At 45.5% G+C, this 26,358-nt stretch overlaps 3 protein-coding genes across 3 annotated transcripts; 2 read left to right on the top strand and 1 right to left on the bottom strand.

Moving 5' to 3' along the window:
- The first annotated feature begins 9,613 nt into the window (after positions 1-9,613).
- On the top strand, positions 9,614-16,025 carry SRSF9 (serine and arginine rich splicing factor 9). Its single transcript, XM_061385042.1, has 4 exons — positions 9,614-9,929; positions 12,299-12,459; positions 13,943-14,115; positions 15,533-16,025. The coding sequence occupies exons 1-4, from the start codon at positions 9,742-9,744 to the stop codon at positions 15,674-15,676; spliced, it is 666 nt and encodes a 221-aa protein (XP_061241026.1). The 5' UTR covers positions 9,614-9,741; the 3' UTR covers positions 15,677-16,025.
- On the bottom strand, positions 15,744-23,488 carry GATC (glutamyl-tRNA amidotransferase subunit C). The gene is made up of 4 exons (XM_061385044.1): positions 23,406-23,488; positions 23,135-23,307; positions 18,677-18,780; positions 15,744-17,481 (listed from the first exon to the last, which is right to left on the bottom strand). Exons 1-4 carry the CDS (start codon positions 23,484-23,486, stop codon positions 17,429-17,431), a joined length of 411 nt encoding a protein of 136 aa, XP_061241028.1. The 5' UTR covers positions 23,487-23,488; the 3' UTR covers positions 15,744-17,428.
- Positions 23,489-23,549: 61 nt separating this feature from the next.
- On the top strand, positions 23,550-25,860 carry TRIAP1 (TP53 regulated inhibitor of apoptosis 1). The gene is made up of 2 exons (XM_061385045.1): positions 23,550-23,738; positions 24,868-25,860. Exons 1-2 carry the CDS (start codon positions 23,550-23,552, stop codon positions 24,949-24,951), a joined length of 273 nt encoding a protein of 90 aa, XP_061241029.1. The 3' UTR covers positions 24,952-25,860.
- The last annotated feature ends 498 nt before the right edge of the window (positions 25,861-26,358 follow it).

Here is a 26,358-nt window from a genome sequence, read left to right as displayed (position 1 = left end):
AGCTCAGAAGCCACCCCCTCCAGGAAGCCTTCCCTGAACACCCCACTCAGCTCTAGGTTAAGGGGCTGCAGGAGCACCCATTGCCATTGTCCCTTTAGTTGTCTGTGAACAGTGCTGGTCTTGATCACTCTTGTGTCCCTGGAGCCCAGCACACAGCCAGGCTGTTCTGTGGCTCCGTAAATACCCAGTTGAATGAATGAACAAATGTCAAGTGGGCAAGGAGTGGGGAAAACCATCAAAGTCCCAGATGCCAGAGACACAAGCCTGGGCTTTTTAGAGCTGGGGTCAGAGAGTTTCACGAGGGGGAGAAAAACCTCTGGTCTTCTGCAGGCATGGTCAAGGAGTATACCACAACGAGAAAAACTGGCAGCCCACGAGAAGGATGGAATAACAAAAGAAACTGGTCCCCAGCTGCCTAGCTCCAGGGAACGTTTGTCAATGTGACATTCACAGAAGCCCTGCACATGTGCTGGCTGAGGGGGAGAGTCAGCCTCAGCCAGACAGAAGGAAATTCAGCTACTGTGCACATGTTAACACTGGGGGAGGGATGGCTCGGAAGGCTGGGCTTTTTTGTTTTTGTTTTTTTAATTTATAAAATCTCCAAATATGTTCTGTATTTGTTTTTACCTTTAAGGAGTGTGTGAACTTTTGAGATGCTGTTACCAAGTTATACTGATGCAGTTCATTAAAAATCTTCTTAGTACAGGGACTTCCCTGATGGTCCAGCAGCTAAGGCTCAGTGCTTCCATTGCAGGGGGCATGGGTTCAATCCCTGGTCAAAGAACTAGAGCCCACATACCTCAGTTGTATCCGACTCTTTGTGATCCCATGGACTGTAGCCCATAGGCAACTCTGTTCATGGGATTCTCCAGGCAAGAATACCGGAGTGGGCAGCCATTTCCTTCTCCAGGGGATCTTCCCTACCCAGGGATCGAACCCAGGTCTCACATTGCAGGCAGATTCTTTACTGTCTGAGCCGCCTGGGAAGCCCCAGATCCCACATATCACAACTAAAAGATCCTGAATGCTACAAGGAAGACTGAAGATCCCATGTGCCTCAACTAAGACTCGGAACAGCCAAATAAATAAGTAAATATCTTTCTAAAATCCACTTAATAAAAAATTGGGTGCAAATTATAGGATGCTATTAAATCAACACATCTTCTTGCTGCATCAGAAAACATTATCAGCGCTGTCATTAATTGTTTCACACCCCTTCCGCCCTTTGCTCATGTTCCTGGTTCACTCTGGTTTCCAAGGTATGTGACAGACTGGAAAATGTTTAGGGAAAAATTCTGGGTTGAGGGTAAGGAATTTAGGGCTTAGAAAATAAAACCTGAAAAACAAAATCAAAAAAAAAAAAAAAAAGAAAAGAAAACCTGGTGAACTTGAGAAGTCCGTTTGTCATTTTATACTTCAGTTTGCCTTTTCTAGAGCTAGAACAACTCTTCTTTAAGTATTAGTTAATGAAATTAACAGGTGTTTATTAAACACTTACTGTGTACCAACACACAGGACTGTAAAGGAAAAGGATTGGTCCCAGTGATTCTTCACCTTTTTTGTGGGGAGTTGAGGGGTGTAGATTTACAGATCTTTGAAAATTATAAACTGCACTGATAAACTGTATGGTAGCCACTGGCCACATTTGGCTATTAAAATCAAAATTAATTAATTACCATGAAATGCAATGAATAGTTTGGCTTCTCAGCTGTAGCAGCCACCTTTCAAGTGCTTAAAAGCTACATGTAGCCACATGTGATTACTATACAGAACTCAAGTAAGAGAACATTTCTATTTTCATACAAAGTTCTACTGGTTAGCACTGCGCTGGTATCCTTCCAGAATCAAGACTTTCTTGTTCATGTGCAATATTTTGTGTCCAACTTTACAACTTTTACAGCTTCGCAGGGTGGTGTTTGTCGGGGTTGGGTGGGGAGGCAGTGCTCTGCTGACAGCCAAAGCCTATGGATCCAAGAAAAAGGATCCCTGACACAACAAGCTATCTGACGCCTCCATCTCAGAATACAGGACGTTGGCAAAAATAAAGCAAGGAGGCTGCTACAAATTCAGCATGCTCACTGCTGTAGATATACCTCACATAAAATCAGGCCCTTGTGTTCCTACTCTGGCCACATTTACAGAAACATCAGTTCAGGGACTTCCCCGGTGGTCCAGTGGCTAAGATTCTGAGCTTCCAATGCCGGGAAGCTCGGGGAACTAGATCCCGCATACCATAGCCAGGAGTTCGAACACCTTGAACTAAGACCTGATGCAGCCAAATAAATAAATTAATTAAAAAAGAAAAAGAAACATCAGTTCATTATCCAAAAATAATTGAAGATATTAACAATTTTCTACAGTCTCTTAGAGAAAACACCAAATATTCACGGTGTACTGCAACTCTACTTGAATTATCTTTCCCATCTTTCTTCCCTTCTCATCCTCCCACACATGGCACTTGCTTCCCTGAAGCTCTCTGCTCCTCCTTCCAAACTCTCTTCAGATCTCCTAGTTCTGCTGCTGCTTGTCCCCTTCCTCCCCTGCACAGCTCAGTTCTTAATTATGTAGTTCTCCAGAATGTTCCACTTGACTCCAGTGCACAAATATAGTGGCAAAGAATGACAGAAAGCTCCCAGGGTACAGCGGTCAGAAACATATTCCACAGTGACCCAGCCCAAGCCCTCCCTGCCAGCCTGGACTAGTCTCTCTGAGATGACTCATATTCCCACCAATGCTTTACTGCCATCACTTCCTCTTCTGCCCACTCCTCCCAAGGGCCAGGGTCTGGGAGAAGCTCCTGACTGAGCCTAGCAGAGAAGAAAACATTTTGCCTGAATGCCAGAGGGGACTGATGTCATAGGCAAAGGGAGGAAACCAGATGGGCAGGTTCATAGAATGTTTTATCCCCAGTGTTAATTGTTTTCTTATTATTTTTTACTGGGCACTGCCCTGCTCTCTCGTAGGGAGTAAATGCACGGCTTGCTGTGGGAAATGCCTTAACTCTTAACTGTCTGCCAAGGTCAAAGGATCCTTTTTAATCTGAAGACAATCCCATGGTGCCATTCTTATCATCACATCAGGAATGATAAATTTTATTGAGCTCCCATACAGTTTGCCTTTCCAGACTGTTCATGGGATCTTAAAGGAAATCAACCCCGAATATTCATTGGAAGGACTCATGCTGAAGCTGAAGCTCCAATACTTTGGCCATCTGATGTGAAGAGCTGGCTCATTGGAAAAGACCCTGATGCTGGGAAAGATTGAGGGCAGGAGGAGAAGGGGACGACGGAGGACGAGATGGTTGGATGGCATCGCCGACTCAAAGGGCATGAGTTTGAGCAAGCTCCGGGAGATGGTGAAGGACAGGGAAGCCTGACGAGCTGCAGTCCATGGGATTGTAAAGAGTCAGACACGACTGTGCAGCTAGACAACAACAACACAGTTTAAATGAAAACTCCTCCCTGTGGGAAGAGCAGGTCTATCCCACGTACCTGAAGTCTCCCATGCCCACCCACCAGCACCTGCTCATGCACCTGGGATTCTGTTTTCAGTACAGAGGGGACATATAGCCTAGAACTGTCATACCTCTTTTTTCCTTTTACAGGTTTTTTTGTTGTTTTGGCTGCACTGTGTGGCGTGCGGGATCTTACTTCCTTGATCAGGGATCAATCCCATGTCCTCGCAGTGGAAAAATGGATTCTTAACCACTGGACTGCCAGGGAAAGCCCAGTCATTACACTTCTTAACCTTCCTTCTTGTATCCTCCACGTGTATCTGAACTCATCGCTGTCCATCCTTTTGCAGATCACTTCCATCTGCTTCATTCCCCATCTTGGAATGATAACCACTGCCTAGCCAGTGCCCCAAGCCAGAAACCTGGGAATCGATCTGGAGTCTTCCTCCTTCTCAAGCCCCCGTGACCAATCTATCTCCAAATCCTATGATTCTGCCCTTGGGATATCTCATCTCCTTAGCATCTACCTCCATCACCTTGGGCTTTCCAAGTGATGCAGTAGTAAAGAACCAACCAGCAATGCAGGAGATGTAGGCTCAATGCCTCAATGGGGAAGATCCCCTGGAGGAGGAAATGGCAACCCACTCCAGTATCTTTGCCTGGAAGATTCCAAGGACAGGGGAGCCCGGTGCGCTACAGTCCATGGGGTTGCAAAAAGTCAGACAGGACTAAGTGACTGAGCACACAAGCACACTATCACCTTTCATCAGGCGACTGGCATCTCTCATGCTTGGATGACAGCTGTGGTCTCCCCATTGGTGTCTCCCTGCACCCACTCCTATGATACTTCCTCGTGTAACTTGCTAGTCAATAGGCCACCTGGGACTATCCCTGTTCTTATCTATATTCACCTTGAGGCTAATCTGAGCACACTGCCTTATCTTTCCTGAACAATACAAATTCAACTCTAATCAAAATCATTAACAGAGAATGCAGATTTTTTTAAGGTCTTTATTTGTTACAATATTGTTACTGTTTTATGTTTTTGTCTTTAGGCCACAAGCCTGTGGGATCTTAGCTCCCCCACCAGAGGTCGAACCTGCACCCCTTGCACTGGAAGGCGAAATCTCAACCACTGGACCAGCAGGGAAGTCCTGAGAATGCAGATTTTTAATGAAGTCACAGGAGGGGGCTTACACTGCGATTACACAGCAACACTTCCTACACTGACCCCTTAATTATTTCTGCTCTTTCCCCAAGTTCTCCAATAATGGCCGCTGTTGCCACATCTCTTCCTGTCTCCTTTTCCTTCCCTCACTGTCCTGCAGCTGCCCTCCATTCAAATTAGCTCTTAGTCTCCTCCCCTACTCTTTATTTTCCATCTGTTCAGCTGCCACTTCCTTCCGAGAAGGTCTCATCCCAACACAACTTCTTAAAACCCTTTAATGGCTACTCACTGCCCTAAGTAGAGTCCAAACTCCATAAAACAGTCTACTAGGCCTTGCAGGCCCCAGACCTAGCTCCTTCACCCCTGCCTTTTTCCTAATCGAACTCTTTGCTCCAGCCATACTGTAGAGCGATGGGGGGTTGCCCCTACTCTGCCATAATCTCATGATCTGGGCAATCGATCATGCCGTTCTTTTTGTCTAAAAAGCCTTCTCCTTCTTCCCCACGGTTAACTCCTACTGTCCCTGAAGGCTAAACCTAAACATCTCCTGGAAGCCTGTCTTATCATCTCTAACAATGCATTAGGTAGTCTCACGGCAGTTTACCCTTATCACAGCTGTGCTCTAAATGACTGATTAGCAACAGGTCAGAGTGATTATTACTGCATACAAACAGGGCCTAAATTATAGCATGCCCTTGATAATGCTGAATAACTAGATGAGCAAAAGCTCAAAAGGGTGTTCCTGCTAGTGTCTATGGCCTTAGTAGAGAATGGAGCCCAGGGGCCCCTTAAGCATTAGACCATAATTTTAGCTTCACTTGGGTTATGTCACGAGTGTATGTTCCTCGGTTCTTTGTCTCGTCACAACAAAGATTTGGAGAAACGGACATTAAAGTCCTCGGCGCATCACGGCTGTCGGGTCTTGGACAAACCGTGTTACAGCTCTTAGGCAAATCAGCGTTACAGCTCCATTTTATTTATAAGATAGGAGGAGAATCCAAGACTCAAAGAGAAGAGAGTGGAGGAGTGCATGGGGAGGGAGGGAGAGAGAGAGAGAGAGAGAGAGAGGGAGGGAGGGAGGGAGGGAGGGAGGGAGAGAGAGCCAGAGCGAGAGAGAGCACATGCACGCGGGAGAGTCCGAGAGAAACCGCTTTGGCTCCTCCTTTTATATGTTTTTCCTCCACCTGGGCCTGCCCTATGCAAATTGGGCTTAGCCAGGAGTGCTGTTTGTTCTGCCTGAAGTCTTCACTCTGGTCCTCGGACCTTCCTTGTCTTTTAGTCACCGCCATTTTGGACTCCTTTTCTCTATTCTACCTACCTAACAGTTACAACTTGCAAAGGTTAGTACCTGGGCTCACAGAAACAAAATCCACCTCTGGGGTTCCCTGGATAATGCCTCTTAGCAATTTAGCGGTCTTCTTCCTAATCCAGAAAGGCTGTACTTGTCACAGCCCATTATATGGGCACATTTTCAATGTTAGGTATGAACACCTTTGGTAATCACAAGCTGCAAAACTTTGCACAATACAAGTTGAATCATTACTATTTATACTTAGAGTCTTATTAGGTCACTTAGCTAACTCCATGCTTCTCTCTCTAGGAGACTGCCCAACTGTCTCCACCAACACGTTCCAGGCCACACCATGTAGGAGCGGTAGGCCTCAGAGAATGGTGTTAATACACCTAAGCACACCCCTCAAATGAGGAGACCTCTGGACTTAAGGATGCCTTTAGGGTACATAAGCTCGTATATACTCTGGCCAGGGCTCTTTCCTGCTTGCTTTCTGAAGGGCAGCAAAGAACATCTAGAAGCTTTACATAATTCAGAATACAACAAAAGGTTCTGATTGTTTTATTTTAGAAATAATTTATTGTTTCATTCCAACTATGAAAGTAGTACATGACAATTATAGACAATAAACACGATAAAGCACAAATAAAAATATAGAAACCACTTGCATCAGAGATATCTCCACAAACATTTGGGAGGTTAGCAATAATAAAAAAAAAAAAAGATGTATTCTCTTGCACAGAACTGAACAATATTGCATAACATTTTATTTCCATTTTTACCCCTAGAATACAAAAATAAAACAGTTGCAGTAACAATCTTCAACTTTATAGAAATGTATGACATCTAAATTGAAAGTTCTCACAACTGCATTTTTTTAGAGACAATTAGTGTCAACCAGTTTAATAGATTCCTTCAGAATATATAGTTTTATGTGTATATGTGCACCATTTTAACTAAATTAGCATGACCTTAATATCCTTCAAAACATCATTTAATACTTGTGTAACAATCAATATTATTGACTGAACCACCTCCTTATTATCAGGAGTTTAACTTTTTAATTGCACAGAATGCAATGAACGTACAAAATTTGTGAGGATTTCTTATGTTCTTGTGATAAAATCCTACAGGTGGAATTACTGGGTCAAGAGGTATATGATCAAAACTTAATATATACCATCAACTGACTTTCAAAAAGCTATACACTCAGTAGTTATATGTGGATGTTTGATTTTTTTGTTTGATTGTAAAAGATTCAGAGGTGGTATAACTACCAATCAGCTACATTCGAGCTAAAGGTTTGGTTTTATTCTCTCTCTATTGCCAAAGCCTTTGACTGTGTGGATCACAATAAACTGTGGAAAATTCTGAAAGAGATGGGAATACCAGAACACCTGATCTGCCTCTTGAGAAACCTATATGCAGGTCAGGAAGCAACAGTCAGAACTGGACATGGAACAACAGACTGGTTCCAAATAGGAAAAGGAGCACGTCAAGGCTGTATATTGTCACCCTGTTTATTTAACTTATATGCAGAGTACATCATGAGAAACGCTGGACTGGAAGAAACACAAGCTGGAATCAAGATTGCCAGGAGAAATATCAATAACCTCAGATATGCAGATGACACCACCCTTATGGCAGAAAGTGAAGAGGACCTAAAAAGCCTCTTGATGAAAGTGAAAGTGGAGAGTGAAAAAGTTGGCTTAAAGTTCAACATTCAGAAAACGAAGGTCATGGCATCTGGTCCCACCACTTCATGGGAAATAGATGGGGAAACAGTGGAAACTGTGTCAGACTTTATTTTTCTGGGCTCCAAAATCACTATAGATGGTGACCGCAGCCATGAAATTAAAAGACGCTTACTCCTTGGAAGGAAAGTTATGACCAACTTAGAAAGCATATTCAAAAGCAGAGACATTACTTTGCCAACAAAGGTTCATCTAGTCAAGGCTATGGTTTTTCCGGTGGTCATGTATGGATGTGAGAGTTGGACTGTGAAGAAGGCTGAGCGCCGAAGAATTGATGCTTTTGAACTGTGGTGTTGGAGAAGACTCTTGAGAGTCCCTTGGACTGCAAGGAGATCCAACCAGTCCATTCTGAAGATCAGCCCTGGGATTTCTTTGGAAGGAATGATGCTAAAGCTGAAACTCCAGTACTTTGGCCACCTCATGCGAAGACTTGACTCATTGGAAAAGACTGATGCTGGGAGGGATTGGGGGCAGGAGGAGAAGGGGACGAGAGAGGATGAGATGGCTGGATGGCATCACTGACTCGATGGACGTGAGTCTGAGTAAACTCTGGGAGTTGGTGATGGACAGGGAGGCCTGGCGTGCTGCAATTCATGGGGTCGCAAAGAGTCGGACAGGACTGAGTGACTGATCTGATCTGATTGCTATGCATTAATGGAGCTTGCTTTTGTTTCATAACTCCCTGCAACATTATGAAAGTTTTTAAATACAGAGAAACGTTGAAAGAATGGTACAGTGAACACACTGAACACATCCACCATCTAGATTCTACAGTTAACATTCTACTGCGTTTGCTTTCTCATATATTTACTCATCCATCAATCCAGGCAGCTTGAGGGATCTCAGTTCTCTGACCAGGGACCAGGGACAGAACCCAGATCCCAGCAGTGGAAGCGGGGTGTCCTAATCGCTGGACCTCCAGCAAATTCCCCAGAGGTTTCATTTTTAACATGAAAAACCTTTTTTGATCAAGACTCATTCTTGTAATGTCCCCAGGTTCAATGCTCTGCACTACGGAACATAAGTGTGGAAACGTTCCAAGATGAGAATCTGAGTTCCTCGACTTCTGAAGGACTAGGCGCATAGGCTGGAAGTATGGCTTGGGTTTTAATCCTGACCCACTATACCTCCGTTTTTGCCCCTTTTTAAATATTGTAATCCCTCCAAATTGTGTGAGTATTAAAAGCACAAGTCGCACCCTATAATGACAGTCGCTATAGTTATGATTCCCCCCACCCCCACGCCGCCCGCCTTTTTTGGCCGCACCGCGCGGCTCGCAGGATGTTAGTTACCAGTCCAGGGATTGAACCCGTAACCCTGCAGTGGAAGCGCAGGAAAGGCAATTCCCAGTTCTGATTCTTTTACTCCCTCTTGGTCTCCGACAAACTTCACGTCCAAGCTACGGAGGCCAGCTCAGGCCTCTTTGCACTCATTTTAGTCCACCTTACACTCTTAGTTCTAAGCAATTGTAAAACAGGGACGGAGGCCAGGGGGCTACAGATCTGGGGCAGGGGGCCGCGACGGCCCCGCTCAATCTAGCGGTCGGGGGCTCCTCCAGGCCGCTGTGGGATCAGCCTGAGGCCCCAGCCGACTCCTTCCCTCTGGCGCCCCGCACACGGAGTGACTGCCCGGGGGACCCACCCCGGGCGCTACACCCGCGTCTACCTCAGCAAATGCTCACAAAAGCCTGTGAGATAGGCAGCGCTACAGAGCGAGAAAATCGAGGCCAAGGGAGCCTGAGTCACTTGCCCAAGTCGACACAGCTGGAGAGTGTGACCTGCCCTCAGAAACTGACTCCAAATCCCCGGACTCTAGAACCTCCCTCCGTCGTCCCTCCCTGGGTCCCCTGGGCGCCTACAGGGGGCGCAGGCGCACGCGCAGTCGTCGCAGCCGCGTCCCCTTTAAGAGGATTCCTTTTTGCCTCCTCCCGACCCCTCCGCTTCCGCTCTCGTTCCCACAATGCTGTGCGGCTGAGCGCCTCCGAGCCCGCGGGGACACTGTGGGGGGATCACCGGCTGAGGCGGCGGCGGCGGCGACGTGGGCTGCGGCGGGCCCGCGGCGTCGGGCGGTGCGGATGTCGGGCTGGGCGGACGAGCGCGGCGGCGAGGGCGACGGGCGCATCTACGTGGGGAACCTTCCGAGCGACGTGCGCGAGAAGGATCTGGAGGACCTGTTCTACAAGTACGGCCGCATCAGCGAGATCGAGCTCAAGAATCGGCACGGCCTCGTGCCCTTCGCCTTCGTGCGCTTCGAGGACCCCCGGTGAGGGCCCCGCGCCGCCCACCCGTCCGCCCGTCAGTCGGTCAGCCTGAGGCCCCGGGCCCCCGCCTTCCCTTTCTCCCTTCGCTTCCAAGGGCCTCCCCTCCCCCTCTCGCCGCAGACCCCTCAGGGCGCCCCCGGGTGGAGGCTAAGGCCTCCTCTCACCGCGGGGCTCCAGGCAGTCCTTTGCTCCGTCACTTCCTCTACTATTATTTTTTTGACTTGAAAACACAAAAGCCGGGTCTGAGGAGGGCACAAGCCAGCCCGGATCAGCCTCGGGGGCTGGTACCCAGGCACCCTTCGGGGGAAGCGGCCCAGAGCTTGGGAAACTTGGCCCCTGAGGCGGCCCGGAAAGGACTCGGTGAGGAGTGAGGAGACCGGTTGTCCTCTCTACCCTCCCCTCCCCTCCGCTGGAACTCGCCGTTGTGGGGGCGCACAGTGCGGGGCGATACGGATGCCTTTGCAGGGCCGAAAGCGAGCTGGCTCTTGGATGGACCGGATTTCCATCCACGCGCGCCCCGCCCCGCAGGGGCGAGAGCCTTGCTCTGATAAAAGCATCAGGGATTTGGGGAGACTTATAGTCTGATGGGGTCTCGGATTTCACTCTTCCTTCCCTAATAAGGGGAGGCACAGCTAGATGGTAAAGGTCTCCGAGGGTTTGGACGCGCTCGATCCGAAACGGGCTCGAAGGAGTCTTTGTAATTTTGCAGTGTCGGCCCTTGTCTCCCAGAAAAGGCTTGGGAACTTTCAAAACTGCGATTGTTGGTTCTTAGAAGCCACCGCACTGTGCTGGCTACTACGCTTGGGGTGAATCGGAGCTTGCTCTCTGGTTTCCAGCATTGGCTCGGGGAGCGCTTTGCCTAGTCTGCGCCCTGCGGGCTTCGCTACGAGGACTGCCCGTGGGATGTCTTGCCCATCTTGGGGGATGTGGGCGGGTGATGCGAAGCAAGGGGAGCGTCTGAGGATGGGGAGGCAGGACGCACCCTGAGGCTTTGATGGATGAAGATTCTGACAGAAATCGTTCCTAGTATCTTTGCCATTTGCCTCAAAAATGGAACTAGGCATTTCCACACCTAAACTGGAAAAGGTTGCACCTCTAAGAATTATTAACGGTACGGGTGTTTTTTTTTTTTTTTAACAGTTGCTATTTGTCAGGTACTGTACTATATATTACTAAGCATTTTCAACAGCCTACAAGGTAGGCTCTGTTACTTTTGACATCTGAGTAAACTGAGGATAGAGTCGATAAAAGGGAGGGCTACCAGGGAAGGTAGAATTTGAATCCCCTGTTCCGCCCTTTTGAACACAAACTTACCGTGTGATGTGCTACATTGTCTTTTCCCCCCTCCTTGCTTTCATAGTGGAAAAGCTATCTTTTTGATACACTAGTGCCAAGTTTCAAGCAAAGCACTGCACACACAGTTATCTTATTTAATCGTTTCAAAACTGGCATTTTACACTTAGATGTGAAGTCCTGATCGCATACTTACCCAGAGACAAAGACTAGTAAGTAGCAGAATGATTTGAACTGAGGTCAGTTTTCATTCACAACATTAAACCCGAGCAGTACCGCCTCTCTCCCAGTGTATTCTGCATATAGCCAGGGTTGAACTGGATGTGGTCCTCCTTGCTTTTGATCCTGGGGCTAGAATCTTCATAAGCGATTGTGTGCCTCTGACATCTGAATGATTCTTTCATTAGTGTGTCTTCAGCTGTTAGTCCCCCATGCCTCAGGGCATTCTCTTTCCTGTCAAATCCTGGAGAGCCATCTTAGTGTTCCTCACTCTCCTAGAACCCTAGGAAAGACTTTTAAAGTATTACTCTATTGAATATTTATCTCTTTTGGCAAAACTGTACCCAGAGAGTGGTTTTGACAACTTAGTCCTCGAAGCCATGCTGAAAAGGTGCACTTGAGGGAATTCCGTATTTCTTACAGAACACTAATATTCATTTGAGCTTTCCCTGTTTTTAAACGACTTTTTCCTTCTGTAGACCTGAATGTACCAGGCCTTGAGGAAGAATATTAAAGGACTAGTGTGTGGTGTGCATTTTGAGAAACAGCTGCCCAAGGTCAAAGAAACACTGTTCTATGGCAAAATCAGTCATTGCCAACAGTTTATTTTTTCTGAATTCTCTTACCTGTTTATTCATTATCATTTCATACCTAGAAAACCCTGTGTGTGTGACAGCTGTAAAGTTTAATTCCAGTGTCATGAAAGGTCTTCAAAGCAGTAGTACATCAAATTCCTGAGTTTTGTTCTTTTGCTTTTTTCTCACTTCAGGTTTTTTTTTTCATACTGGTTACTCATGCCCCTCACAGGGAAATTAGTTGGTCCTCCTGAGCAACACTAACTCCAGACTTTTCTCTGCAGAGATGCTGAGGATGCAATTTATGGAAGGAACGGTTATGATTATGGCCAGTGTCGGCTTCGTGTGGAGTTCCCCAGGACTTACGGAGGTCGGGGTGGGTGGCCCCGCGGTGGGAGGAGTGGGCCTCCTACAAGAAGATCTGATTTCCGAGTTCTTGTTTCAGGTATGTTCCTTTCAAACTCAATGAGATGATGCATGTGAAATACTTAGCACAGAGTCTGGCCTCTAAGAAATGTTAGCTGTTGTTTCTCAGTGCTTAGGATTTGTGGGCTTTTCTTCTCATGCACAGTGACAATCTGAAGCCTTGCCAGTGAGGCAGGTACCTTGCCAATGAAATTTCACTGATAGTGTGGCCTTGATAGAACAGAGACTTGCTTCTTATAAAAAAGGACCTTTCTAGTGTTGAAGGAGAAGATGATGCCCAAACCTCTTCAGCCAGAATTCTAAAGACATTTTCTTCTGGAAATGTACCTTGGCATCTGACTTGCTAGAAAGACATTCTAGAAGCCAGATTTGAACAAATTATACCTAGCCTTGGATCCTAAAATAGGTCAGATTTTGTGATGGTTTTGGAATTATGGAAAAAAGAAACCAAACAACTTGGAGTCTTAGGGATCATATTGCGAAGGACAGAACAAAATGTCTAGTGTTGACAAGTGATGAGATGCTAAGCTCAGAGGTTTATGCATTTTTTGGAAATACTAACACACTGGTAAAAAGCTGGGGCCTTCTGCATGTTGTAGGGGTGTTTTAGGCCCCTGGCAGAGTGAGGTATATTGAGGAACCTGGCACCTGAGATGTGAATGTCACACAGTTGCAGCGACTCCCATGGTGCTGAAGAGGGATACTGTCAGTATCTGCCTGTGTCCCTTTGTAAGTGTTTAACCCCAGAACTCTATTCCCTCCTTCAGGATGTCATACATATCTTTTTTTCTCTCCATGCTGCTCTGAAATCCTGCTTAGAAAACTATTAGGAAATGGCTGCAGTCCTGAGCTGTGAGCGGTAAACACAGCCTTTGAGAGCAGGAGCACATTTCCCTTTCATGACATCAGGTAGGGTTGTATGACTCCCGACTAGTTTTAGCGTCTGAGTCTTACCTTTTCCCCTACTGTATTGAAGAGTGTTGGTGATATTTTAAGAGGTATTTTGTCTAGTTTGTCAGTCATTCCCACCTACAAGAAAACAAACTTTAGGTTTTTCTTGTGTTACTTCATCTACACCTTGGTTATTTTATTGGATGGTTTCAAAATTCCCATGTCCTGCGTCAGACAATAAATAATTGGTACCGATAAAGTTTCATAATGGAAAAATTTAGAATTCAAAGTCTTGGGATTTTGTTATTAATTGTGAAGGACAGAGAAAGAGATGCTTGAATTCTTAGAGATACTAAATCTGTAATGGGATAGACTTCTTGCTATATCAAGAAAGGCTTAGTCTCTGGGAGAGTAGCCTAGACCAGCTTCTCACGGTGCTTTATCACCCATACTTCAGTGTTCTTCTTTGGTTTTGTGTCCCTTGTCAAAATCTGTGATTTGGGGACCATTAGGATTTAAAAGTAGTGACTGATGGGGAAAGGACCCTAGGTCTTGGGGCTCTTAACATGGATGAAGGATGTGGCCTCTTCTCTTGTGTTCTCTGTGCCTAGGACTTCCTCCATCAGGCAGCTGGCAGGACCTGAAGGATCACATGCGAGAAGCTGGGGACGTCTGTTACGCAGATGTGCAGAAAGATGGAATGGGGATGGTTGAGTATCTCAGAAAAGAAGACATGGAATATGCCCTGCGTAAACTGGATGAAACCAAATTCCGCTCTCATGAGGTGAGTCCCCACCTGCTGTCAAGGAGCTCGTTGCCATGCCACTCCACCTGAAGCTGACCTAGCAGAAGTAGCAGCAGGCCCTGTGTTTGCCATTCAGTGACCTTATAATACTATTAAAGAGCTATCTTAAGTGGACAAAGCCAAGGAATTCCTTATGTCCCAGCAATGCAGGGTCATAGCAGAGAGAAGTCTGCAGCCATAGTATTTTTAACCCAGAGAGAATACCCAGTCTGTCATGTGGTAACTGCCTTAAACCACAGTGTCCCTCCATGAACCTAACTATTATGGCTCTCCCTTCTCGGGCTTTGGTCTGGGCTCTGCAAGCCAACCTTATCACCTTACCCTCTTAGGTACTGCTGTTGGGGCTGGCTGTCATTTCACTTTGCCTTTCCCAAAGTGGTGCAGAAGCCTCTTTGAAACCGGAGCCCTTGGCTCAGGTTTTCTTGTTCATCATCTCACCCTGGGGACTTAGCTTTCCATGTTCTTCCCTTCAAGTAGGTGGCTGCTGTTTTGGACCTCAGTCTGATTCTCATGGTAGCTATTCTTTTGATACCACGGAGACCAGACCACCCATTGGACGTTTTTGTCCTGGTTACACTGTCCTGGCTTGCTATGGGGTTTAGGGATGTCTGCAAACATCAATTTCAAGGCCTATTTCTTTCTCTAAGGATTCACTTCGCTAACTATGGCTTGAAGGCTGCACGCCTTAACAGTGCTGTTGCTCAGACTATTCTCTAGGACTTGAATTTGGAGCAGAAACAAAACAGCACCTGGTCCTCAGTTACAGAGCGGGGCCTTGGTTAGGATAAATCAAATTATTGAGTTTACCGAGGGGAACAAGCATCTGGCTTCTTTCATCTTAGCATCTTTAAATCTGAGAATGCTAGCTGAGGGTGAAAAGCCTGGGGATAGGCCTGCCTGAACACTCCTCTGCTGCTTATTACAATCTTAGCTGAGCACCTTCAAACCCTGGTTCCTGTATATGCAAATAGTTCCCAATAATAGCATTATCTTATAAGACTTGACAGGAAGCTAAATTATGAAGCATCTCGCCCAGGTCCTGACACCTGGGAGGTGCTGAATACTGGTCAGCTTCTTCCGTAGGTACCCGCCAGAAAAGGTGGCAGGGGACTGAACCATATATCTGACCTCTGCGAGCCTTTCCAGTTCTTAGATTATGGGGGTCAGTGGTATAATTTAGGTTTGTTAACAGCAGTAGCCAGTATTGGAGTTATTTACCACATAATCAAGTTGCCATTTATTATCTGTGTTACCTTGAGCAAGAATGCCTGCCTGTGGCACTATTGTGCCAAATGGTGCTCAACACTACATTATTGTTAGGCGGCCATGTTAGGTGTTGGTATGCCTTATTCTTCTAGGTCTTATTTTTTCCTTGACTTTTTTGTTTCCTTTTCAGGGTGAAACATCCTACATCCGAGTTTATCCAGAGAGAAGCACCAGCTATGGCTATTCACGGTCTCGGTCTGGGTCGAGGGGCCGTGACTCTCCATACCAAAGCAGGGGTTCCCCACACTACTTCTCTCCTTTCAGACCCTACTGAGACAGGTGGTGGGAATTTTTTCTTTATTTTTTAGGTGAACTGAGCTGCTTTGTGCTCAGAATCTACATTCCAGATTGATGATTTAGTGTCTTAGGAGATTTTTTTAATTTTTTTTTTTTAAGGAAATAAAACTACATAATTTCTACCAGGGCCATATTAGCAGTGAAACATTTTTAACTGCAGAAATTGTGGTTTTGGTTCAGAAACGAGTTGTATATTTTTCACCCCGATGATGGGAAAAAAATCAGTGCTGTATCCTTGTGGGTTGCTCTTCTATGGAGATCAGCAGTTACTGTGACTGAGTCGGCCCATTCTGTTTAGAAATATATTTTAAACGTTTAATAACTGACAGGTGTAGTTGTCTTTGATTGTGTTCATAGATTTCACCAAGAGGCACACTCATATGTTTTAAAAAAAACCAAAACATTGAGTTGCAGTGGCAACTTGTGCCCAATTGGTAAGGAGCAGGAGTGGATTACTTATTTGGGGATAAAGTTAGCTGCTCTGACGATGGTCTGAGAACATCACATCCGAGGGAAGTTTCAGGGTTTTCTTACAATTCAAGGCCAACCATATAAACTAAGCTGCTTTAATGAAAAGGGGAGCATTGCAGATAGGGGAAGGGAATGAGAAGGCTAAAAACAGGCTTTTAAAAGTGGGTGCCAGCATAAAGATCACTGGGAAATTCTTAACCAACTTTGCTTAACTTTAGCAAGTCAGGGGAAAAAACTCATTTAAGTTTTGGTTCTGTCACTTTCGCTCCTAAATTTGTCTCATATTTGTCCTTGGTATCTGAGCTATAAAAAAAGACAAACCCCAAAACCAAAACCTCCCACTGTCTTGGATTCTGCTTAGTTCAGTAATCATAGGGCAGGGAGTCAGGGTAAGGGGGCTACATTGTCACAGGGTATTTTTTTAAACCACTTTATTGAAATATAGTCAGCCCGTAAAAGCTGTACTTTTTACATTGAACTATGGGGCAGGAGGAGAAGGGGACGACAGAGGATGAGATGGCTGGATGGCATCACTGACTCGATGGACGTGAGTCTGGATGAACTCCGGGAGTTAGTGATGGACAGGGAGGCCTGGCGTGCTGGGATTCATGGGGTCGCAAAGAGTCGGACACAACTGAGTGACTGAACTGAACTGATACAACTCAATGAGTTTGGAGTGAAGGTATGCACACATGAAATGACAACCGTGAACGTCATAAACACCCATCACCTCCCCAAACTGCCTCCCCGGGGCACCTTTAACCATAGCAGAAAGTCAGCACTCAGCTTGAAATACAGTGGGTACCCAAGAACAAATTTAAGTATGTTTAGTAAAGATAAAAGGCTGCTCAGGTTGACGGAAACAGCAACTGAAAAGGTGGTCATGAAGTGATTGGATGCAAGGTCTGTAACAATTACATAAATAGATTCACTTAAGTGCAGTTTGGTAGACAGTCTTTTAGGGAGGGATAAAGTCTTCCACACTGGTCTATGAGTATCTATGAATATACTTGATCCATTTCCTTGGAAATCAGCCGTACCTTCCACTTCCTGTTGGTATCAGGGACTCTGCCTTATTTTGGCGATCTTTCCCAGTTCTGTCTTCAGAAGAATTAGTTACTAAAAGATACCTAGCCATCACTTTTCTCAGGTGACTGAAGGAAATGGTACATTAGTGTTCATAATAACAAAATAGTTGTTGCAAAATAGTTGCTGCACTTCCATGTGTTCATAGAACGCCCCTTCCCAGAATAGATACTCAGCGATGTGAGAAGGGCTGTTTTTCATCCAGCTTTGACCAAGAGATATTACCTGTTTGAAAAGAATAACAGAAAGGAATTTTGAGCTAACTGATTTGCCATGAAAAATAAGCAATGGAAGTAAGTGTAGCTATTACCCTGTTTTTCTGAGTATCTGAAAGAACCACAGTTATAAGTGAGGCCTAATTAATGCACACTTAAATAAGTAGCAGAGAGCATTAGACATGTCTAATGTTAATTAGACATTTGTATGTATATAGGAGAGGAAGGAGAGACTACGTGAACTCAATTTTTCCCAAGAAGCAAAACCTGACACAAGGTCCTGTGTGAGAAACAGCGTATGTGATCAATGGCTATGTCCGCTCAAACAGTAACAACTATCAAAGATTAACACCCAAAGTTCTGGGTGCTGTTATTGGCCCAAAGTTTTAAAATAGTTACAGTGAGGTTTAAAGATGCAAATTTGCACACTAGGGGTTGCAAACTGATGACTCACAGGATGCACCTGGCTTGCAGGTATGTTTTTTACTTTCACGGTATTTTACTTTTTTAAAGTCTTTGATTAACAGTTAAAATTTGGGAACCAGCACACAGAATGCCAGATGTCCAGGTTCTCTGGGCATCCCATTCCTGCCTGGCCCTGAACAAGAGAAGCAGCACATGGCAGCTGTCCCTTTAAGGCAGAGCTCCAGATCTGCCACTCGGCACAGCCTTCCCCACCCCAGTCCTGTTTTTGTTTTCCTCATTCCTGTTACCAACTGATCCCTAGAGGTTAATGTGACTTCAAGAATCCACCGCCACCTTGCCACCTATACATACTGTGTTTTTGTTATTCCCAGTTTTACTGAGGTAACGGACATATAGTTGTAAAAGTTTAAGATGTGCAACACAATGATTTGATCACAATGATTTGATACATGTATATACCACAAATTGATTCCCATAGCAGGATTAGTTAATGTCCATTGTCTCACTTGGTTACAGTTTCTTCTCGTGGTGAGAACTTTTTTAAGATCGATCTACTCTAGCAACTTTCAAGTATACAATACACTATTGTTAACTAGTCACCATGCTGTACATCACACATCCCCAGGACTATTTAACTCATAACTAGAAGTCTGAACCCTTGGACAATCACCACTGCCACTTTATACTTGGTCAGAGTGCTTTCACAGAGCAGATCTGGGCCTCACAGTTCCTACAGCACTCTCGGCACAGTCTGTTAAGCCATTTTGGGCAGCACGTACCTGGCGGAGCCACAAAATACTCTTCCACAACTCGGTGGGAGTTTTGTAGTAGTTCTTCAGCACAGCTGCCTTCTACCACATTGTCGGATCTCAAGTACAGACATCTACAAAACCAGAAGCTTAAGGTTAGCTTCTCAGAACATGGCTTTAAGGGCATGGGTGGAAAAGGTCAACAGTGGGAGGAGAAGATGACAGCAGCATATTCTCGAGTTAAGAGTCACTGCTCAAAGATGGAAGACCAAATAATGGCCTACCATTTATTGATTTCCCTAGCAACCTTGTGAGATAAGTGGTATTAATTAATAATTCCTCAATATGGACAAGTTTTAATAAATATTTTTGATGATTACTACAGGTAAGGTGCTTTTGGTGGAGATAGTAAAAAGGCAGTTACAATACAGTGTGTTAAGTCTAATGAGGTAAGCAATGCTTGCCAAGGAAATTGATAAGGGGACCCCACCCAGCCTGTGGTCCTCAGAACAGGTGATGTTACCCCTTAATCATGATCAAGAAAGAGCTGGATTTCGGGGGTGGGGGACGATGGGGATGGGAAATGAGTAAGGTACAGAAACTTTCTCAACAGTGGTTATAAGTGACTTAAGCTGCTAAGGGACAGCATTGGGATCTGAGCCTGGTTCTGGTATCCCTAGGATGAGTGCTTTCTTCATCACAGCCACCTTTGGATGTAAAAGTACCTTCCCTTGCAAGATGTACCACAAACGTAGCCCAAGAATCTTGTAGTGTTGTCGGGGCTTAGTGGCTTCATTAAACTATCCAGATGGGAGACTAGTGAAACCAAACAGGAGTTGAACACATCTGTGGGGCTTTACTACTGTTTTAAGGTTTGAAAGTGCATGACAAGAGGTTTGAGATGGTTTCCAGATACTTGGGCTGAAAAGTAAGCAGTATGCTCAGTCACTAACAGGATAGCAGCCAAGCTTTCTGCTTTGAACCAGACACAGATTGAGGGCTAAACGTAGTAGGGCAAGGATGGGACATGAACATCTGTAGAGGCTGTATAGAAAGGCCAAGGTGTAATCATAAGTTTCTTTTAGGAAAGGACTGGTTCTGTTTCTTAGGGGCACCCAGCCCTGAATGAGACAGGATAAACACTTATTAATGGTACAAAGAGTTCAAAGCTGAACTTTATTCTAGGACTGGCACTGTTTTAACTGTGTGACCTTGGACAAGTATGATCTTTCTAGACTTTAAGTTTCTTGCCAAAAAAGTGAATGCACTAGATTTTTTTTTAAACCATATAAGGAATATGCACTCATACTCATTTAATAAGGATACTTGGAGAACAACAGTAAAAATCATCTGTAAAGGTGACCATTGGACTTTCTGGAGTTTATATTTCTGTTGGGCAATATAACAAAATGTTTAAGAGCTGGGGCCCCTGAATCACTGCGGAATTCAAACCCCAGAGCTGCACATGGCCTGTATGCAAGTTACTTACCCTTTCCTTATCAGTTACCTTATTTCTAAGAAGGTTCAGAGAATTGCTGGGATGATGTTTAAAAAGGTCTGAGCCAAGGGGCAACTAAGTCCACATGCTCTAGAACCTGTGCTTCTCAACAAGCGAAGCGCACACACCTCAATGAACACCTAGCGCAACCAATATAAAAAATTTCCCAGGTTCACTCATTTGGTAATTGGGTTTCCTAGTAAGGTTTCCTGAAGGATGAAATTCACCTCTTTAATTATCACACATTTCTACCCAATTACTGTTTAAGGTGAAGTTGTTTGTAGAATAAATCCACACCTCCCTATTTTCTTAATCATAGGCTATTGAACCCAGAGTCTCTGTGAGGGCACACCAAGCAGACCCCTCATTTGGCAAGCTGCTGAACTTTTCTTGACCTTGGAATCATGCATAAAACACCAAACAGGACCAGATGAGCTCTTCAGGTGCCTGTCAGTTATGAAGGTCTACCTCACCTCATCTTTCTCAGTCGGGATTCTACAAGAGTTTAGTCCAGAAACGTAGGACAACTTCTATGCGTCTGGTCTAGTTGTTAGTTATGTACCATCCTTGGAAGAATTGAAAAAGAGTCCATTGATCTTGCTGTATTCTCAATCAGATGAAAAGCCCTGGTTAAGAACAGTTTCAACTGTGAATTAGAAATCTCTAAAAAAAAAAATCTCTGCCCTCTAAAGTTCATGGACAAGGCACTTAAACCAGTAACTGTGGGCAATGCATCTAATTTCACAGAAAGCACTATGGCAGCATGATGGAAGAAGTGCCTCAGCTGGCCCTGGGGCTGACCAATGGGACAGTTCTGCTGCTGTTTTAGCTTCTTTCTGCTTCTTCCCAGCTATCAGCTGCCAGGAGCTGTTTCTCTGGCCACCAGTCTACCTCCATCTACAAGCCTTTTCATTTAGTTTCACGCAGATTGAAATGAGAGCTAATCAATGTGGCAAACAAGACCCTGAGGAACATCTTAAGTATTGAAGTTATTTGACTGCAATCAGAGATGCCATGTGAGTCAGTCTCTGGCTCTGAGATGAAAAAGAATAGTTTCTATGGGATGACTTTTTTTTATGGCCACCCCACACTCCTTGCAGGATCTTAGTTCTGGACCAGGGATTGAACCCATGACCCCTGGCAGTAGAAGTGAAGCGTCTTAACCACTGGAACCCCGGGGGAAGTCCTGAGGCTAGCAAGCACTCAACACGAAGGTTACAGTTACAGATAAGTGTGGCTCTCCTGACTGGCACTGACTAATGGCAGCCTTTCGCCCACTTCTACCAGGAATTTATTTTTAAAAATTCCATCAGGAAAAGGCTAGGACAGGGTTGTAGATTGCCCTTATCTTTTTAAGTTGCATACCTATCCTTCCCAAGAAGCTGCACTCCTAAATGGCAAACAAGTCTGCTTTGCAAAAGAGAGTGTTTTCTTTAAAAATGTATTAAGATTTGGCAATAACTGGTAGAGGTGGTTAGGGGCTGCACACTTTAAGTACAGTATACACAAGCCGCTTTGTCAAAGACCCAGCCCTCCGGGTTGCATTACACTACTTCACTACTTGGGTTATTACTCTGTCCCCTTAGGCTTTCCAAGGTAAAATTTCCCTCTGCATTTCCACCTTCTCTAACACTGCTGCTGCTGCTGCTAAGTCACTTTAGTCGTGTCCGACTCTGTGTGACCCCACAGACGGCAGCCCACCAGGCTCCCTTGTTCCTGGGATTCTCCAGGCAAAAACACTGGAGTGGGTTGCCATTTCCTTCCCCAATGCATGAAAGTGAAAAGTGAAAGTGAAGTTGCTCAGTCGTGTCTGACTCTCAGCGACCCCATGGACTGCAGCCTACCAGGCTCCTCTGTCCATAGGGTTTTCCATGCAAGAGTACTGGAGTGGGGTGCCATTGCCTTCTCCATCTCTAACACTAACCATGGTTAACAGTTTCCTGCATGCCCTTTCAGGGAACAAAACAAAACTTAATGCATGCACCAGATTATATAAAATATACACATAAAGTATCAATGAAACCACATACCATATTCTGAACTTTGCCTTTTTTATTATTATTAAGTATACCCTGCAAACCTTTCCATATCAGCATATATGGTTATTTCATTATTTTTAACTGCCATTTCAATGTATGAAGGTTAGCCATGAAGGACGCTTCAGTTCAGTTCAGTCGCTCGGTCGTGTCCGACTCTTTGCGACCTCATGAACTGCAGCACGCCAGGCCTCCCTATCCATCACCAACTCCCGGAGTTCACTCAAACTGACGTCCATCGAGTCGGTGATGCCATCCAGCCATCTCATCCTCTGTCATCCCCTTCTCCTCCTGCCCCTAGTCCCTCCCAGTTTATTTTCTGTTGTTCTGTATTATCAACGGATTTGCATACCCTGAATGCTCGTGCACGCATCTTGATGCACTGTCACAGATATATGTCACAGACAGGGAACCACTAGGTCAGAATATGTGTATATCTAAAAAATTTTTGAGACAGGAATCTAGGAGTAAGCAAGTCAGATGTGAGCTCACTTTCTAATTACAAGAAATAGTACAAGTCAACAAAAATAAGATATTCAAGAAAACAGTGGAAGAAAACCCACCAGGATAAGGAGGTAGTGACTGGAGGGAGTGGAGGGAGAATTTAGAGAAGCCACGAATCGGGCGTGCAGCAGAAAGAGGCAGGAAGTCAAGTGGCCGGAGTGATGAGGTAGGGGGCGCTCTAGAAAGTTGGGCCGAGAAGGTGAAAGCTCAGACGTTTGGATTTTGTTACTAGTTACACTGGGAAGGCTCGAGGATTTTAAAAGGGAGGGAGATGATCCTTAACGTACGACGCAAAGAGCGAAAGCGCTTACCCGCAGGGTGGCCGTGGGCAAGTTCTCGCGTGTCGCTAATGTTCTTTTCCCCTCGGTGGAATGAGTGACTAAGCTCCAGCCTTTACTGGTAGCGAAGACGCCGCGGGCAAGCCTTCGAGGGCCGCGTCCGCGAGCTTACCTGTCCTCCAGGACTGATTCCATGGGCTCCACTCCGTCGGTGTTCACCGCGCGGAGCCGGTCGGCGAAGGCGATGGCTTTCTCCAGCCGGGCCACGGCCTCCTGGCTGCCGAAGTCCACCAGCGATAGCCGCTCCAGGTGCTGGATCAGCTCGCCCGTGACCCGGCCACTTCCCTGGGGGCGAGGTGGGGGGGAATGAGGCGGAGGGTGTGGGTTACGGGTGGGGCCTGCGCCGCCTTCCGCCCCGCTCCGACACCCGCCTGGACCTCTACCTGAGGATCCGCCTTGGAGGTGAAGCCGCGGCGCCCGCGCGCCGCAGCCCGAAGACCCAGGTGCACGGCCCGCGCCCACATTTCGCTCCGTCTCGGCCGCCGTAGCGCATCCTCTCCTAAGGCCGCGCGACGCGCTTAAAAGTGATGACATCCGAGAGCGCCGCCACCGCCGCGGACGTCGACGCCATGAACAGCGTAGGGGAGGCTTGCACCGACATGAAGCGCGAGTACGACCAGTGCTTCAATCGCTGGTTTGCCGAGAAGTTCCTCAAGGGGGACGGCTCCGGGGACCCATGCACCGACCTCTTCAAGCGCTACCAGCAGTGTGTTCAGGTGAGCTCCGACCCGGGCCCTCTCGCCTCTGCCCCAGGCCCCAGCTCGAGGGGGTTGGGACGGGCAGGGTGGAAGAAAAGCCTCGATGAGACCAGTGGCAGGAGTTCTCTCCCTTACCATTCACCACCCAGGATGCCTGGTATCTCTCCGGATGTCAAATCCGGAGATGTAAATCTTTTTGCAGCACCTTACTTTCTGCGGAGCCCAGTTACATTCTTTGGTTCCTTTGGTGATGAACCTGAACTTGCAAAGTGAGCCCAGTTATTTGTATTTTATGCGTGGAACACTCACGCCCAGAAATAGTTAAACGAGTAGTCGAAGTTCACTAGAATCAAGTGTCCTTGGATTTTGCGGTGGTGCACTTTTCCACTGTTGCTGAGGGGAGAGACGGGATGTTGAGTCTCTCTGGTCTGTTAGACCTCATGGAGGGTCCTCTTATGTTGTCACAATGCCTTCACTGGCCTATTTTTTCTCTCTTGGCTAGTTAGAACATCTTTATTCCAGCACAGTGAATGTGAAACAGATCTGTTTATAAGAACAGCCCAGGGCAAGGCATTCCCAATTAGTTAAGTTAAAAAACATCCTCAGTAAGTCCAGGTGGAGTTGCTGTCTTTGTCCCATAGACAGATTGGAAAGAGAGGCTTGCTCAAAGTTATATAGCCAGTAAGTCCTAGGACCGATTTGAACTTGTGTCTGTCACAATAGGAGCTTCCCAGGTGGCTAAGTGGTAAGAATTCACCTGCAATGCAGGAGATGCTGGTTCAGTTCCTGGGTTGGGAAGATCCCCTGGAGAAGGAAATGGTAACCCACTCCGGTAGTCTTGCCTGGGAAATCATGTGGACGGAGGAGCCTGGCAGGGGTCACACAGGGTCACAAAAGTCAGACACGATTTAGTGACTAAACAAGTACAACAGAGTGGTGATACTGCTTAAATTGCACTTCTGAATTTTGTTACAACTCTCCAATCTCTCTCTGGTCTTAACACTTAATTTCTTCCTAATCACACTTAGGGTTTGTCGTGTTTGGTAGTCCTTTACTTTTGTACCTAAAGTACAAAGTATTCTACAAAATATTTCTAGTTTCAACTTCAGGCTTCATGTAGTCCCTTTATCATGTTTTCTTCCATCAGAAAGCGATAAAGGAGAAGGAGATTCCTATTGAAGGACTGGAGTTCATGGGCCATGGCAAAGAAAAGCCTGAAAGCTCTTCTTGACCTTGACAGTCATCTTGAAAGTGGACTCCTCAAATCAGGAAATTGAGGACTCTGGATCGTATCAATTAAAACTGAAGATAGCATGATTTGATGAATTTAGGAGGGAAGAACTTCCTTTCCTCCTTGATATCTTTCTCTCATTTGTAAAAAATGATGAACCATCACTCTTTGCTTTGAGATTTCTGGCTTTGGCATCACAGCAGGAACTCAGTAAATAATGGGATTATTTGGGATTATCATTGCAGTACTTGGTCTGGGATCGGTTTTAAATATATCTTGTATAAAAACTCTAGTAAGCTTGTCAGGATGACTAAGGTTGCCTGACCTTGAGCCATTCTTTGAAGGACATTACGTACACTCTCCTGGGGTTCTTTGTTCATGGAAGCAACTGGTTAAGATCTCTTTTCTCTCAGGGAGCTAATCCTCTAGAAAGGGTTCCCAGCACAACAGTTTCAGTCAACGCTTGGAAGCACGGTTTTATTTTCATATAGTAATTTAACTGTTAAAGATCGTTGGTGGACTGGGTTAGCCAAGAGGAAGACCGCTTTCAACAGTTTCCTACCTTAACAAGAGGTGTCAGATTTCATACTAAGATGTGAAAGCTTCGTGAATGCTGCAGTGAACACCATTTCAGAGCACTTGGTGTAGTTCAGGAATTAAAATCTGGAGTGGCTATGGAGGAAGATCCTAAATTACCAAGATTTGCTGCTGCCAGCTTTCAACTTAAGTCAATGAATTAAGTCAACCTGTGTATCATAAAAATGCCAAAATGCTGCTGCATATGATTAAATGGGGGGGGGGTGCGGGCGGGGTGAAGAGGTCCCTTTACTTGCCTTGTTTACTCACCCTGCCCTGTAATGCCTGAAATCATGAAGATGGAATAAATTTGTAACATTTAGTTTATATTCATTATTTGTTCCTGGAACTCAGTGCATTTTATGGAACAACTTCCATTCTATGAACCCCACACATCTCATGTACACTGGGGGGGGAGTTTTATATGCTTTATAATTTTAAAATGAAGATTTATCTAAGCTAGGTTGTATGGTATAGCAAATGGAAACCTCACTGATTTCAATGTTTATATAATGGCACCCAACCCACAAAATTTTTTATGCGCCCACAGAGTATGAAACTTGATTTACAGAAAGCCTAGACTCTATATCTCTTTTCCACTTTACCAATTATTAACTTCATATTTAATGTGACCAGTCCTTAATGCCAGTGCAGTACATCTGCATTTATATTTTGGCAAGCTAAGGTCCATTATACATAAAAGATTTGGAACCCAGCTGAGGGAGGCCAGGCAGCAAACGAGTTAAGTAAACTGCCCTGAAATAAGCCTGGCCGCAAGTCGGTCAGAACCTTGTAGCCTCTTGGATCTTACCACAAAACTGTCTGGATGAG

This window comes from Bos javanicus, chromosome 17 (genome assembly GCF_032452875.1).
Source record: "Bos javanicus breed banteng chromosome 17, ARS-OSU_banteng_1.0, whole genome shotgun sequence".
In the NCBI taxonomy this organism is placed as follows: Eukaryota; Metazoa; Chordata; class Mammalia; order Artiodactyla; family Bovidae; genus Bos; species Bos javanicus.
This window is presented reverse-complemented; position numbering and strand designations above follow the sequence as displayed.

Coding starts and splice junctions, on each gene's coding strand:
- SRSF9 (XM_061385042.1), top strand. CDS start 9,742: ATGTCGGGCTGGGCGGACGAGCGCGGCGGCGAGGGCGACGGGCGCATC. Junction 9,930..12,298: donor GTGCGCTTCGAGGACCCCCG/GTGAGGGCCCCG, acceptor TTTTCTCTGCAG/AGATGCTGAGGATGCAATTT. Junction 14,116..15,532: donor CCAAATTCCGCTCTCATGAG/GTGAGTCCCCAC, acceptor TTTCCTTTTCAG/GGTGAAACATCCTACATCCG.
- GATC (XM_061385044.1), bottom strand. CDS start 23,486: ATGTGGGCGCGGGCCGTGCACCTGGGTCTTCGGGCTGCGGCGCGCGGG. Junction 23,308..23,405: donor CCTCCAAGGCGGATCCTCAG/GTAGAGGTCCAG, acceptor CCTCGCCCCCAG/GGAAGTGGCCGGGTCACGGG. Junction 18,781..23,134: donor GAATCAGTCCTGGAGGACAG/GTAAGCTCGCGG, acceptor CTGGTTTTGTAG/ATGTCTGTACTTGAGATCCG.
- TRIAP1 (XM_061385045.1), top strand. CDS start 23,550: ATGACATCCGAGAGCGCCGCCACCGCCGCGGACGTCGACGCCATGAAC. Junction 23,739..24,867: donor GCTACCAGCAGTGTGTTCAG/GTGAGCTCCGAC, acceptor TTCTTCCATCAG/AAAGCGATAAAGGAGAAGGA.